This window comes from Pagrus major, chromosome 23 (assembly GCF_040436345.1).
Source record: "Pagrus major chromosome 23, Pma_NU_1.0".
Classification (NCBI taxonomy): Eukaryota; Metazoa; Chordata; class Actinopteri; order Spariformes; family Sparidae; genus Pagrus; species Pagrus major.
The window spans coordinates 13,576,134-13,591,867 of record NC_133237.1 but is presented as its reverse complement, the minus strand read 5'-3'; the positions used below and the strand labels follow the sequence as shown (position 1 = coordinate 13,591,867).

The 15,734-nt window shown below is 41.5% G+C and overlaps 1 protein-coding gene across 1 annotated transcript in view; it reads left to right on the top strand.

Moving 5' to 3' along the window:
* The window catches only part of tnrc6c1 (trinucleotide repeat containing adaptor 6C1), a 45,671-nt gene extending 31,423 nt beyond the window's left edge, over window positions 1–14,248 (top strand). The window contains exons 8-20 of the mRNA XM_073493968.1: window positions 90–167; window positions 946–1,164; window positions 1,742–1,888; window positions 2,563–2,682; window positions 2,804–2,887; window positions 3,096–3,336; window positions 3,426–3,590; window positions 3,833–4,009; window positions 4,309–4,458; window positions 5,337–5,555; window positions 6,365–6,438; window positions 6,541–6,680; window positions 6,937–14,248. Coding sequence (XP_073350069.1) covers window positions 90–167; window positions 946–1,164; window positions 1,742–1,888; window positions 2,563–2,682; window positions 2,804–2,887; window positions 3,096–3,336; window positions 3,426–3,590; window positions 3,833–4,009; window positions 4,309–4,458; window positions 5,337–5,555; window positions 6,365–6,438; window positions 6,541–6,680; window positions 6,937–7,339 — 2,217 coding nt within the window. The 3' untranslated portion in view covers window positions 7,340–14,248. The remainder of the gene's footprint in view (window positions 1–89; window positions 168–945; window positions 1,165–1,741; window positions 1,889–2,562; window positions 2,683–2,803; window positions 2,888–3,095; window positions 3,337–3,425; window positions 3,591–3,832; window positions 4,010–4,308; window positions 4,459–5,336; window positions 5,556–6,364; window positions 6,439–6,540; window positions 6,681–6,936) is intronic.
* The last annotated feature ends 1,486 nt before the right edge of the window (window positions 14,249–15,734 follow it).

Sequence of the window (15,734 nt, the reverse complement as noted above, 5' to 3'; positions counted from 1 at the left end):
ATCTCTTAAGAAACTATTTCATATGATGTATTGTAAAATATCATTAAGTTAATGTGGTAGTAATCATTTTCTGTCTTCATCTTTCACAGGGAAAGGTCCCAGGGAAGCAAGAAGATGCCTGGATCATGAATCGTCTCATCAAACAGCTGACAGACATGGGCTTCCCTGTGAGTTTAAGTGACACAAAACTGTCTGACACTGTCATTTTTTGTATTAATATATATATATATATATATATATATATATATATATATATATATATATATATATATATATATATACATATATATATATATATATATATATATATATATATATATATATATATATATATATATATATATATATATATATATAAAACCTTAGATTAATGGTGATTATTTCAACATAATGTAATAAATTACTCATGTGATAGGAAGGCAAAACCTTGATATGTAAAATTGTAAGAGTTTTAACTTTGGCGCCCCCCCAGAGCGACCATCAAACAATGACAGCACTGTTCTGACGTAAATGTACATTTGATGTAAAAATCTGTATTTTTTTACATGTTAAGTGTATGCTAATTAGTCCAGCCTGAGAATGATTATGATTGAAGCTACAACTATTAGTCAATTAATTTATCAGTCCATCGAATGGAAATACTCGTTCAAATAGACTATTTTCTGGTTTCCTTTGTCTTTTAAGATGGGAAAATAGTTTAGTACTTGATCAATTTATAAGGTCTTTGGCTTTTGGACTGTTGGTCACACTTTTCGGAATGTTCTAAGTCATTCATCTAAAAAAATTAATAATAATACATTGTACTTATATAGCACTTTTTGTGCGAGAGACATAACCCAGGCTAAACAATGTTATTTATATTTCTAACATTAGTCATGAAAAGGGAAGTTCATTTTTGCATTAATTTGTTTGTGCATTACTGATGTTTTCTGGTTTCTTCTCCAGAGGGATCCAGCAGAGGAGGCTCTGAAGAGCAACAACATGAACCTGGATCAGGCTATGAGTGCCCTGCTGGAGAAGAAGACGGAACTGGACAAGCGTGGGATGGGGCTAACCGGCCACGACTACAACAACGGGCTCATCAACAAGCCCATGAGCTGCCCCCGGCCTCCGCTTCTTTCCAAAGACCCCTCGGCAGACCCCCGTTTGCCCTTCATGGATAAGGTAATTGATTCATTTGCATTTGCATACTGTACATTAATAGAATTTTAGCTGGTTAGCTCTGTATAGGAAATATGTGTAGCAAATATGCATTAACTGGTGTGTTTGAATGGATTCACTGGTAATGTTAGTTGATAAAAACTGGTTCCAAATTCAGTGTAAAACTAAGATGTTTTTACTCCACATCCAAGGCAAGCTGCATTTAATTTAATATAAAATAAAAATGATCAAATTTGACCTTTTACCAAAAAGGGTTAATTTGAAAGAATAGCATCCAATGCCTAAACAAACAAGACACCTTAAATTTGCCAAACTATCATTATCATTGTCTGTCTTCTTCTTTTTTGGACTTCATATATTTTGATGCAACTTTAGATAAAATATTCAAGACACTTCAAACCCATGAATGGATATAACTGATTTCAAGACTGTTTAAGGACTTGCTGGCACTCTGTGGCCTCATCAAGGTCACTGTGATGGAATAGATAAGAGGAAACTGATAACTGAATAGTGAAACACCCTCTTCTTGTGTTGGAACCAAGTAGACTGGCTGTCTTTTGACTCTTCCTTTGTCCAGCAGATGCAGAGTGGAATGTTTGGCGGTGGTGGAGCAGCACAAGCCCGGGCCATGCAGCAGCCGCAGCCGCCTCCTCAGCCACCAGTGCCGCCTCTCAGTTCCTCTCAGCCTAGTCTACGTGCTCAAGTGCCTCAGTTTCTCTCCCCTCAGGTAAACACACACACACACACACACACATATGTGGCCTCATTTCTCACTTACTATGTAAACATTCTGGAAGGCAGGGCATTTTAATGTATGCAGTCATAAATATTTTACATCCAGATTACAGTCTACAGTCTAAAAACATCTCTGCTATGAGCTTCTCATGTATTATGTATCAGTTCAGACCTCTTTGAATTTATATGTTTATATCAATAAATGGGCAGACTTCTTTTGGTATTAAGCCTTATTTTCCATCAGAAACAATGGTGCCGGTCCACATGTCCTTTCAGACCCCGGAAAAATGGGAGAAATGTATTTATACATTTATTTAGCTTAAAATCAAGTCACAGAGACGGCTGATGCAGTGAATTACCAACCCAAAGCCTTGGTATAGTCTTTGACAATTTGGGAATGGGACTAAAAAATCAACTCTCTTTCTCCTGAATTGCTAATTGCACCTTTTTAATACAATTCAAACTGTGCTTCAAGGTAGTCATTTTCACCGACATCATGACCAGAATAATTTAAATAGGTTGGATAGATTTTCCAGGTATGGTATTAACTGGATTAGGGAGACCCTGGTGACTTCATGTTCATGTATGCGCCAAACCCAATCTGTTTTACATTTTGATTTTACATTTTGACATTGTGTTTTTAATGTGATGATACTTTGTCCACAGGTTCAAGCACAGCTCTTACAGTTTGCAGCAAAAAACATTGGTCTGAATCCTGCACTTTTAACCTCACCAATAAACCCTCAACATATGACCCTTCTGAATCAACTTTACCAGCTGCAACTGGTGAGTCTCATTTCTGCCCTCCCCGCTTTCAGTTTTTTTAGATACTATCGAGTTGTAACTAAATTTACAGACACGGTGACGTCTTTTGACAATGAAACCATGCCATATATCTGATACACAGGCATACCAGCGTTTACAAATTCAGCAGCAGATGTTGCAGGCGCAGCGCAACGTTTCTGGCCCCATTCGACAACAAGAGCAACAAGTAAGTTTACCTTCTTAGCCTGCTGTTCCCTTTTTCCTGCTCTCTCTTACTCACTCCCAACACTGAAAATCCTAAATTTAATGAATTTTAATCATTGTACCTGAATAAAGTTAATTGAAGTAAAACTGTAGTAAAAGTAACAGTCCAGTCCAAAATTTATTTCTGTTATGTAGATCCTAAATATGTCTCCACTGTGATGTCGTCCCAGGTTGCACGTACAATCAATAACATGCAGCAGCAGATCCAACAGCACCAGCGTCAGCTGGCACAGGCTTTGCTGATGAAACAGCAACAACAGCAAGCACCCCCCTCCCACTCAGGCCTGCATCCTGGCGGGGCCAAATCCACCCTGGATTCATTTCCAGGTCACCCCCAGGCTCCAGGCCTCCCTGACCTGCAGACCAAAGAGCCGCAGTCATCTCCCAACACCTACAGCCCCTATTCTCTCTGTGAGTAGCATTAACTGATCTCTTTTAATAAATAACGCTGTGTGAATCCTCATGGGCTTGTGAAGTACCATCTATCTCTGTCTCCTCAGCTGGACTGAATCCAAACATGAATGTAAACTGCATGGAGGTGGGAAGTCTGTCTATGAAGGAACCCACCCAGCCTCAGTCGCGCCTGTCGCAGTGGACGCATCCTCACTCCATCGAAAGCCTCTCTGGAAACTCCTCTCCTCTAGAGCCCAACTTGGGCAAGCATGGTGAGAAAAGAAAGGAAATCCTGGGTAATTTGAAAATCCCCACTAGGGAACACATTCATATCTGAAAGTGTGTTTGTATAGCAAAGTATAACACATGGTATTCATTTTCTAAATGAATCCTCATTTCCAAATGAAAAGTACTGTGAACAAACAAATTGTCTTTCAATATTTTCTAAAAATGTAAAACATTTCCTACATTTAACTGATGTCAACTTCTAAACTTTTGCTTTCACTTTTGTCAGGTGCCAACCTGGGCCCCCCTGGTAAGCCCCATCAGCTGGAGGACTCCTACAGCCCCTACAACCTGATGTCCAGTTCAGAGTCTCCTACCAGCCCCCTGGTCCCCCCAGACAGCTGGGGGCAGGGCAAGAGCAGCAATGACAAGATGGCCAATGGGACCAATATTAACTGGCCACCAGGTTAGATTTCTTGCTGTTAATGTTTTGTTGAAACATCTGACTCCCAGTTGCCTTCGGGAGTCAGACTTAGATCACTCTTGAACAGTTTTTTTTTCTCGAGAAATTAGCCATGTTGGCAACTACCACTATTGATTGACTTTGTCAGAAATAGGAAAACTGAAAGTTTAAAAAAAAAAAAAAAACTGAAAACAAAAAAAACTGAAAACTGATGCCAGGTCACCAGTTGCTTGGTAGCTGTAAGTTAATTACATATTTAGATTATCAGTGTGTAATCTTTACTCTTATTCTATTAATTTCAGAGTTCTGCCCCGGTGTGCCCTGGAAGGGTCTCCAGAATATCGACCCCGAGACCGACCCCAACATGACCCCCGGCAGTGTCCCAAGCGGGCCCACTATCAACACCAACATCCAAGATGTCAACCGCTACCTGCTACGGGACAGGAGTGGAGGTGAGAGCAGGGTCAAGAGTTTCAGAGCAAGGGCTGAACAAGTGTCTCAGTAAAGTCCAGTGCCATGTTACGGTACAGTAAAACACATCCAAGCAGAATTTGAAAAGCTTATAAAACAAGCTCTGTCCCCATGTATTGTCTGACAGTATCATGCAGCTGTTGCCAACAGAGAGCCTGCTTGTTATTCTTTTGTTCTTCATTTTCCTACTTTTAACTGCCTCTATGATCATTGTCATTTGCCACTTTATCCTCTTCTTTTCTTAATGGCCTTACTATCATCATTTGTAGTACATTTTTCCTTTACTCCATTTTCTCTCTGCACTTTTTTCCTTATTTGTCTGTTTATTTTTGTTTGTGTTGGTGGCATTGGCTTAGGCTCCTCTCCCACTTCATCTCAGAACGAGGCTCTGCCTCCCTCCACTGATTGGCCAGTCAGTGCCTACACTAGCTCGTTCAGTCTGTCGTCCCCGGAGACGGACAATGCAGGTACATGGTTTACCCATAATGTCCTCCCCCCACATTGCAGTGGCTACAATCCTGCAAATCAACATTATCCTCTCCCTAATGTTACCAGAGCCTCAACCACTCACCGGAGAACCTGATCTCTCCTGCCCATTTGAGTCACTGCTCCTGATTTAATACGACCCTCATTTTAGCTCTTTTCCTTTCAACTTTGCCTCTCATGCAGTGCATATTCCCCCTGTGGTGTTAGTCCATATTCTCCTTTCTCCTTGTCTGTAGCATGGAAAGTGTTGTCAAATATGAGAGAACTTTTTAGTCTGATCATTTTGCTCTGCAGGACTCCCTCCTGTGAGAGCAGCTGTGTTTAGTTCACTTGGTTCTTCATGCTAACCTTTCCTTCACTCTTTCCTATCCAGGTAAACTATCAGAGATGAAATCTACTTGGTCTCCAGGCCCAATTTCTCACAGCCAGGCCTCTCTGTCCCATGAGCTGTGGAAGGTACCCCAGGGCCCCCGGAGCAGCAACACAGCACCATCCCGCCCCCCGCCAGGCCTCACCAACACCAAGCCTTCCTCAACCTGGGGCGGCAGCTCCCTAGGTCTGGCTCAAGGCTGGAGTAGCTCTTACACCACAGGTATTCTTATAGTGAAATATTTAGGGTTAAATATGACAGGGTTAATAGGACAATATAACTAGGCTCCAACATCAGTCAAAGCTGTTACGTTTAATCCTTTTCAGATATCTTTTACAACTTATTGTATGTAAATAAAAAAGATAGTCAAGCAGAAGAAGTCAACCATAATTTTAATTTTTGTCAAAATCCCAGGTGAACTTGTTTTATAATAAGAAATGGCCTCAAACTTCCAGGAGAGCAGAAAAATGTCATCTCAATTAAAAGCGTGTATTCTTCTTGATTGTAAAACAAGGTTTTTTAGGTTTCTTTTGGTATAGAAAACATACAGTTAATATTCCTGTAGTTCTGATTTTTTGCAGACCATCTGGTAGCAAAGACATGTAAACGTATGACATAAAAGCTAACGTCAGTGTCCTTTATGTGAAAATATTACAAACAAAAAAACTGAAGTTGTTGACTTTCTTCATGGCTATGACACAAAGTTCAAGACGTTTCTTAAGCTGTCATGAAATGTGAGTTGTCTAAAAGTCAAATTATGGAGCTATGTAATGTTTTTGAGGTGTGAGCGTACTCGAAGAGCAAGCAGAACTTTAATGTGGCATATGACCACAACCCAAATTTGAATTTTACAGAGTAGGTAAGATTGGCAAAAGCTTCAGAAAATCTTGTGGTTGAACAAGCGTCAACTGACACTGGGTGTTTTTTCTTTTCTCACAGTAGGAATCGACACCACCCATTCAGTTGTAGTAAGTGATTTTGATGTCTAACGAGCCTGGCAAGCACAAACTTGATGTTTCTCTTATACACAGCAGGTACCACGTGGAGTACAGACAGCTCCACCAGGACTAGTAGCTGGCTGGTTCTGAGGAACCTCACTCCACAGGTAACAGTTGACAATCAGCATCTTTTAGTTAGCCTTTAAGCATTTAGGCCTCCCAGAGAATTAACTGTATATGTCCACTAATGGCCTTCTGTCGTCCGCCAGATTGACGGTTCGACTCTGCGTACACTGTGCATGCAGCACGGCCCCCTCATCACATTCCACCTCAACTTGACACAGGGCAATGCTGTGGTGCGCTACAGCTCCAAGGATGAAGCTGCCAAGGCTCAGAAGTCCCTGCACATGTAAGTTTTCTAATGAAGTGTTTTAAGGTGTTTGAAGGGTGTCTTTGGCCTTAAATTCAGTTTTATAAATATTAATTGCCACAAGCATTTCACTTTATCTGTAGTTTAACTTCCCTTGTCAAAATGAGTCACGCTATTCAGCGTGAAAGTGGGTTTTTTACTTGGAGACACCTGTAGACACCCTGGTTTTTGCTCAGTTTATTTTTAAGAAGTTTTAACCATTATTAATTTATATTTTACTGTTTTCTCCTTCCAGGTGTGTGCTCGGGAACACCACCATCTTGGCAGAGTTTGCTGGGGAAGAGGAAGTGAACCGCTTCTTTGCACAGGGCCAGCTGCTTGGTGGAACAACCAGCTGGCAGGCCACTCCAGGCACCAATCAGACAAGGATGGGCGGGGCCGGGTCCGGAGCCTCCCACCCCATCGGTCCCTCACCCCACTGGAACAACAACAACAATGGTGGCGGCAGCAGCAGCAGCAGTAGCAGCGGCCTGGGAACAGGCGGAGCAAAGACAGGCGGAGAGTTGCTGTGGGGTGGCGTGCAGCAGTATTCCAGCCTGTGGGGACCCCCAAGTGGAGAGGAGGGACGGGTCATGGGGAGTCCCACCCCAATCAATACACTGCTGCCTGGCGACCTGCTGAGTGGGGAGTCCATGTAGGACAGATGAGCCCAGAATTGACAAACACCAACAGGAGCAAAAACCTTGCAAATCATTGTGGAGATAATCAGTGTGGGTGTAACAATGAAAAGGAGAGACGAGAGGAGGACGAGGCTACATCCTCGCTGCTCACCCTCGCCAACCTCCTCTACTCCTTTTTTTTTTTTTTTTTTCAGTTTCAGTTGTTTTGTGAATCTCAGTATGAGATGTTGGTCACAGTGTTCAGCTCTTACTTTTGGAGACACAGGAAGAAGTCTTTCCTTCAACAAAGAAAGAGAACTTTTTACAGAAATGAACTTTTGAGAACTCGCCTCGTGTGAAACTTTAGTCAAACTGACACAATGACGAGCTGCCATCTTTAAACTAATCCTTCTCCGCCTTTTGAGGCCAATCATACTGCACCTCAGAGATCCATTAAAAGGCATCATTCCCAAAGTAAAAAAACCTTCAATCAGAGTGGTTGTCGAACTTTCAGCTGGTCCAGACTCAACATTTGTCGCTCTCAGCACTAATATTAGCCTTAACCTCTTTCCTGCCCTGCTATCCTCACTCACTGTACTTGGTGAAGAAGCATACGGACACTTGCACACCCTTATTTCTGAGCCAGTGAAACCTGAGTGGAGAGTACATGCTGCTGCGGCTTTAACATAAGCAACCACAGCTCACGACTTCAGTGCATTTTTGCAAAAGCAGATTGAGTTCCCCACACGACGCTCAAAGGGAATGATGCAACTCTGTTCGCCGTGTTCAAGCCATTTATTTTTGTAGTGGTTTTGTTTTTTTTATTTTTCTTCTTAAACCATTGCAAAACAAAGCTAAGAACTGATATTATTCAAATGTGTCTCTCAATCTTAACCTGGTGTGGAGTTTTTTGGGGGGGTCGTCGCATGTACAGTTAAAGACGTGATGGATGACAAAATGAACCACTGCTATTACTATGGAACTGTAAAGACAAATACTTCAATGCACCTCAACTCATCTGCGGGGGAACCCCGCAGTTTGGTCTCAGTCTCGGACCCTCTCACTGATGTTGCGGAAAACCTCAAGTCCTAAATGTTTCCCACCGGTGTGTAGTCAGTGACCCCCACCTCCCTGCTCCACCTGCAAAAACACCATTTCAAGTGACGTGCAATATAAGCCACAGACTCTACCGTCCAAGCACCCTACCATGAACCTCTCACAGAAAGAGAGGCAATTATAAGGAATGATTGAACTGCAAAAGCTCTATCTGCCCTGCACCCCCTCCCCCACCCTAAAACTGCCACTACTACCCTTTCATACCCCCCTCCCCTCAAGAGTGTGTGAGCTTAGAAGAGTAGCAAGCAGGTCTTCAACCATCTTCTGTCCGAGATACAAGGACGTACACACAAAGCACTTCTTCAGCCAGCCTACTCTCCACACTTATGCCAGTGACTAGTTTTGAGGGAGGAGGAGGGACAGGTGTGTGTGTTTCTTTGTATGTATGTGTGTGCGTGCGCGTGTGTGTGTGGGTGGGTGCTTGGGGAAAAGGCATCAAACCAAAATGAGAGGAGCCTGTTTTCCTTTTTACCCAGAAGACCAGATTAACTTTTTTATCTTTTTGCCCAAATTTTGCGTAGGTAGAAAAGTATGAAGCAAAGATTTGTGAATAGGTGGTCTATCATAGCACTTAGCAAGAGCGTCGCAGCTCGTTATACCCTTAATGCCAACGAACAGAAGAAAGGAGAAGCAACACTGGCAAATAAAAACTGAAAAAAAAACAAGGACAAAAAAGCAATCTGCTTAGTGGCTTCTTCTCTATATACTTATTTTTTAACTTAACATGGATGTGAAGATGTTTTTTGTTTTTTGTTTTTCTCAATCCTTCTTCCCTCAAGTCGGTGGGACCAGGAAGGATGTCAAATATGGTAGCAAAGTGAAGGGAAATACAAAGAAAGAACTAACTCAACTGATGATGGGTGCAGCAGGGAAAGACCCCAAAGCATCCATCCTCACCCTCTTTATCAAAGTAAATATCACTGTTACATTGCATACTTTGAAATCTTTAGCCTTGGTGTCTGGAAACTCTAAACGTGTGTATGTTCTGCTGGGTCCAGCAGGGAGGATCGCCATCTTTTTTCATCCTTTTTTCTTTTTGTTCTTTTTATCGGAGGCCCTGCCAACCTGTGTGAAAGTGTGGCCACTGAGTGCCTGCCTGCTGCAGAGAGCAGTGCTCTGCAGCAGCCCTCACCCCCACCCTCCTGCTCGCTTGCTGCCTCCCTGCGGATCCCTACAAACTGGCTCCCCCCTCTCCCCCCTCCCCAGGCCTCCAGGCCAAGAGCAGCTCTTTCAGAACTGGCCCACCTGTATTAAATTTACTACTACTGCTGCGCCAGAGTCTGTCCTCAGCAACCTCCGACTCAGCTCTCTGTCTCTCTCCTGCAAGGATCACTTTAGCCAGAGATGGAGGTGTTTGGTGTGTTTTGTTTTTCCTGGTTTCATTTATGGAATTGCCAGTGTGCATTTTTATTTTATTGTTGTCATGAAGTTTGCTGATATTGTTGCTGTTATCATTGATGATATAGATAATGATTGTTTTCTGATGACGATTTCATGGCTTTTTAATATTGGTCTTTATGCAGTGTTCAGCTTCTCTCCTGCCCCTCCCACCGCCTCCGAGGCAGAAGCAGTGTGTAGTCTAGAGGTACGCCTCAGCCATGCAGCAAGGCCATACTAAACACTGCAGATCTCAGTAGAAAAGGCTGGTGGGGGAGCTCTTCATGTGGGGTCAGACCGGGCATTTGAAGAGTCAAAGCAAGTGTGGAAGGGTTGTTTAAGTTTCTCCAGGATAGTGAGCCAACTTCCTCTGTCCGTCCTGGAGCACCCTCCTCCGCTCTATGTCGTCTCATAACACACACATCCTTTAGTGTTGATGGGCCTCACTCACGCTGGTGCTTTATGTTTAACTCTGGGAGCACTCAGTTACACTTAGAACCACCTCAACTGATAACAGCCTTCCATTTCTATGCAAAGACAAGGAGGTGTTCGTTCACAGCCATTTAGAAAATCACAGCCATCCGCCACATCTTCACTTATCTTTCGACCTTTTACTACCAGGCAGCTTCCCTTGAAAATAAAACCCCTGGATAAAATGAAAGGGACACTGAAAAAGCCTCTCTTCAAGGGTTTAGTCTCCCACTGTGTGGACAGAGCTACTAGATGACACTAAAAGACCTGCTGGAGGCGTTAGCTGTTGGTAAACAGTCACTTCTTCAGTCTTGTGCCAACTCATCTACAGATATCTACTTCCATCTTGCCATATCCTAATTTATCTTTAGCGTGATAAGACGTCAGTTTCTTTTATTGCTGCAGGGGCGTACACCACAAGCTCCAGCTGTAGGAGGCTTGAGGAGTAGAAGGGCAGGACAGATGAATGGTGCTGGTCTTTCACCAACAGGAGACTGGATATTTAGTGGAGAATCAGGCTGCAAGAGGAGGGGTGGGTGGGTTGAGGGTTCCCTGTATGTGTCTGTGCACTGTTTATGGGTCACATCGGGTACATCTCTTTAAAAACCAAAAACATCTTTTTCTTTATCATCAAGGTTTTTTGCAAAAACTAGAAACTACAAAAAAAAAAAAGTCTGTTTCAGCTGTGCACTCCGAGGCTGAGATGCCTGTGCTGTTTCTCTGTGAGCTGTATCCAAGGGGTTCATTTTGGATCTCCAACCTGAAGGTGGCGCCAGCAAATATATAACAGGCTATTACTGCACATCTGGCTTTGGGTCAGGGTCCAAGCAGGAGCCCCAGCGTATCAGCAGACACACCTCAAGTTTGGTACCAAGTCTTAAAACTTTCGGGATTTGCCCTCTTCCAGAGTCGCTTCAGACTTGCATCATTCAACAAAACAATCACTATTGCCTGTGTTGTCTGTCTGTTTGTTCCTGGAAACCTACATATTCCTCGACACTGGACTTGAATCAAGGAACTGGCGTGGAAGTGGGGGAGTCAAATAGAGTGGGAGGATGGGTGACTGGGACAGAGGGTCGAGTCTCAGATGTGCCCTGGATTTCTTGGCGCAACACCAGCACTGAGAGCCCCGGCCCCTCCCACCACACCCCTCACCTGCACTCTTATCTACCTGTCTAGTGTTGGAAATCCGATGCTCTCCCTTTTTCTGAAAGTCACACAGACTCAAAGGCAACTGGAGCGCAAGCATAATATGCTTCTCAATCATCGATCAGACAAGGGTGTGGGGCAGGGGCCCCCCGAAAAGAGTTGAATTAGCAAATCTCTCTTTAAAAAACAAAGGCCTGGGTTGAATATGCACATGCTAGTTCATATACAGTATACACCCAAGAGTACATAATGGGTGTATGTGTGTATATGGCTAGATCTCTCTGTTTTCCACTTAGCCTAAGCCCCCCTCCCTCTCCCTGCCCTGCCTTCAACCCTGTGTATCCTCCTCGACATTATATTTCCCAGAAGACAAGATCATAAACATATCAGAGTAATACAAAATAATGAAAACAAATACTTGAATCAAAAGAAGCGCCAATAATGTAATGTGAACACTTTTTGTAGTGGTTTTTTTGTCTCATTCATACACTTCAGAGATTTTTTGATAGCATCGGTTCAGAGTGAATTAAATTTGTAATGCGAGTGTTGTTGAAAACAAAGATCGATATAAAGGCAAATTTACATCTGTTGTATTTGAGTGTTTGCACAAGGCTGCTTGTACTGTATGTTGTATGAATGTTTAGCGTGTGAAATGAAAATATGTATGAGAGCTCGTGATTACAGCGGAGGAATTTCCGCCTTGTGATTCTTTTCAATTCAGTATACTTTTGTTGTTGATTTGTTTTTTTGTTTTTTTTTTCTTTTTGCTTGTCAAAAATATATTCTGATGTTAATTGTTACTAGCCTCTAGCGTTGCACTGAGTGTCGGCCTCACCCCTCATCCAGCTAAATGAACAACATGATACAAGTACTGAGGGGAGACGGGGACAGTTCATGTGTAAATGTTTACTCAAGGACTAAAATAAGTGTGTTTTTAAAATGTAATGTTTATCTACCTTAGTGGCTTTCATTGTGGAATAATCCAAGAAAGTATGGATCATAATTGAGTATTGCACCATTTTTCAGACTGTAAACCTAAAAAAAAAAAACAAGAAAACTGAAGAAAAAAAAAATCACATATGTATAGAAAAATGCAGCAAAAAAAGTATTTTGCAGACCTGTGGCCATAGATTGGGGGTAGAAGGACTTCAGCTCTCCCGAATCTGAGCAACGGAGAGAGTGAAGGACAAGACATCAGACTGAGCCTTGGTTACTAGGGCTCACTTCAGAGGTGCCTACCTTTTTGGTTTGTTAGCTTTCGTTCTGTTTTCACATCTGTTCAGTTCACTCCATGTTTGTCATTTGTTATTTTTTTCCCTGCAAGGCCACTGACAGTTTACAAACACTTTGTTTTTTTCTGGAGTTCAGAAAAAAAAATCAGCAACACAAAAGAATTAAACCATGGGAATGTTGGACAAAGAAAAAAAAAAGGACAAATGCTTCCATTTTAAAAAAAAAAAAAAGTGCAACACTTCACAGAATGAAGATTTGTTGTGCTACTTTCAGAACTCTGGGATTGAACAGTGTTGTCTCGTTCTGTTTAACCTTCTTTGTTCTGTGTTAATGTTGATTTCATGGACTATCTGAAGCCTGTATGTTTTATGTTGATTATATATATTTTTCCTTTATATAAAAAAAAGAAAAGAAAAAAAGACATAATTGCTCACTATCTTGCACACACACGAAAAAGTGGATCTTGTCTCAGGAAGGCCAGGGTTCCAGAGTACCAACTCCACGCCATTTTAATGTACATTTTTATGATGAGTAAAAAAGAAAAAAGAAAAAAAAAAGGATGATTTAAAAGAAACGATTCTAAGCACTGAAAGTTATGGATTTCAGAAGAAGAGAAAATACCTTTTGTTTCTAAATCCGTAGCAGTTACATAATAACCAAATAATGGACTTTAAATGAAAATGGAGTGCTTTATATATAAATCTATATATTAAAATTGCTTTACATTTAAAAACAACAAAAAAAAAAGAGGTCAATGATTTTGATTGTGAAAAAAAAGACCGTGAATAACATGCAAAATGCTGTATGTTTGAATCTTTATTGTGTTTTCTTAATGAGGTCCCGTCCTGACTGAATCAGGAACATTGTGCATTACTCTTTCTTTCCTCTTTCTCTCTCTCTATCTCTCTCTCATTCTCCCACAGCGGGTATTATTATTAATAGATAAATCAGACTTTTGTGGAACATTTTTCACATTTTGGAGGATGTTTGTAAAACATGAGCTGGTTGTAAAGGATCATGAAACTATGCACAAGTGTTTGGGGTTGGGGGGTGGAAGATGGGGATTTTATGGCCTACTTCTACGTGGCTGATCTATTGCAGGGGTTTTTTGGGTTCCAATGTGTGTGTTTTGTTTTTTAAGGGGGTAGAGGGGGTGGAGAGGAGATTTATGTCGAGCCCCCTGCCTCCAGCTTCCCTCCCCTGATTCAGATTGACCTAGCGCTACATCGCCATGCTGTGTATTCCTAAAACCAATGAGCGTCTCACTCTTTAGCACTGTGGGATTCTAGCCTGTCACCCTCAAGGGGTTTTTTTCTCAGTTGTTACGGTTTTCTTGAGGGGTGGGATGGGGGGGTATGGGATTAGGGCTGTTTTGTTTTTTTTTTTGTTTTTTTTTTGCCTTTTTTTTGAATATTAAGTAAAAATGTCTGTACCGAGATTTAATGAAAAGTCAGTGGCTTGTAATGTTTTAATTTTTCTCTCTGTATATCTCTTTCTCCTCATAGAATGTGATTGTTAAATGACATGCACCGAAACAAATGTTTTCATGAACTATGGAGCTTCTTTCAAATATTAATAAAATAGCTTTTTTTTTCTTGTGGTTATTTGCCTATCTGCTTTTGTTCCACCAATCTGAGATCTCTCTTATTTCCTGGATGAGATGTCACCTCTCACATGCTGTCACATCATATTTCTTCAGTTACAGAGCTGGTGTCATTTCCTGTACATGTCTGCTGCACCATTATTTTAATGCCAGAAGTCACGTCAGGCTCTGAGGGCAAGCTGTCTGGGACAGGCGTAGTAGTTGTCCTGTGGTTGTCGGATGTTGGGGTTAGCATACACGGGGAAGTTGACTTCCTCCAGGTGTGAGGGGCCCTCGTGGTTATTTTGGGGGACTCCGGTGCTCTGCTGCTTCCAGGTCATTTCCTCGTAGATTGGAACAGGAGGTTGTGGTTTGTGATGACGCTTCGTCTTCGTCTTCGCCTACAACATATAACATTATTTCTTACTTGTGTAGAAGTCAATGTATGTTCAGTGTGGAATATTAACAAACGTATGCACTTATTTACTCATTGTATGTTTATCCTCAAGGCCTCAAGCTCCAGTATGTATTTGTTACTTTTAACTGTGCTCATCAGTTAATTTGCAGATTGTTGTTTCAATTCATTGATAAATCTTTGTGTCCATAAAATGTCCCAGACATGAAGTCTTTAAAATTCTTGTTTTGTCTGACCAACAATCCAAAACCGAAAGACATTCTGTTTACAATCATTAAAAAATTAAATTATTAAGAGAATAAGAGAACGTTTTTGGCATCTCTGCTTAAACAAATATTAATTGGTTATCAAAATTGTTGCAAAGTAGCTTTCTATCAATGTGCATGTTTGATACAGTAATGCCACTTGGGACTTTATTCCTTTTAGAGCAACAACTTTCTCTTTTCAGCTGAGAGAAGATACAGTTGCAATACACTGAACAAAACAATAATTTATCAACCCCTCTTGTAACTGTCTGTGTTGCAGGTCAACCTGAGGCCCCTGCAGTAAAAGTTGAAGTGAAAGTAAGATGACTGTAACCAAAACTTAAAGTAAAGGTTTGTTTTAGACTGAAAACTGTTTTGATTTAATGTAAAGGTCATTTTTGAGGCTGTATTTTGTTGCAGTTGTTAAAATTGGTCAAGATTTAGCATTTGCCCCTTTGATTAATGTCACAGTGTGACTCATGCGCTGCAGATCCCAGCAGCAATCATCAGGACTTTTCAATTGCCTTGAGAATTCACTCACTCAAACAGATGTCAGTTTGTCTCTGTTAAAAATGACACATTAATTGATGTTCATCTTAATATGACTCACTTGTACAGCTGACATTGTCATTTTGATTCACAGCAGTTGTCTGAAAAGCTAGTCAGTCAGTTAGAAGTACAGTAAAATAATGTGAGAGGGGGAAGCGACATGTCAAATACAGACACATAGGGCCTTAGCAACAACTACTGAAAAACACTTGCATTGTTTGCTTACCAACATGACTGACCTCAAAAATGACACATCAATTTCAATCTGCATCTCTGCTGAATGATATATTAGTTGAA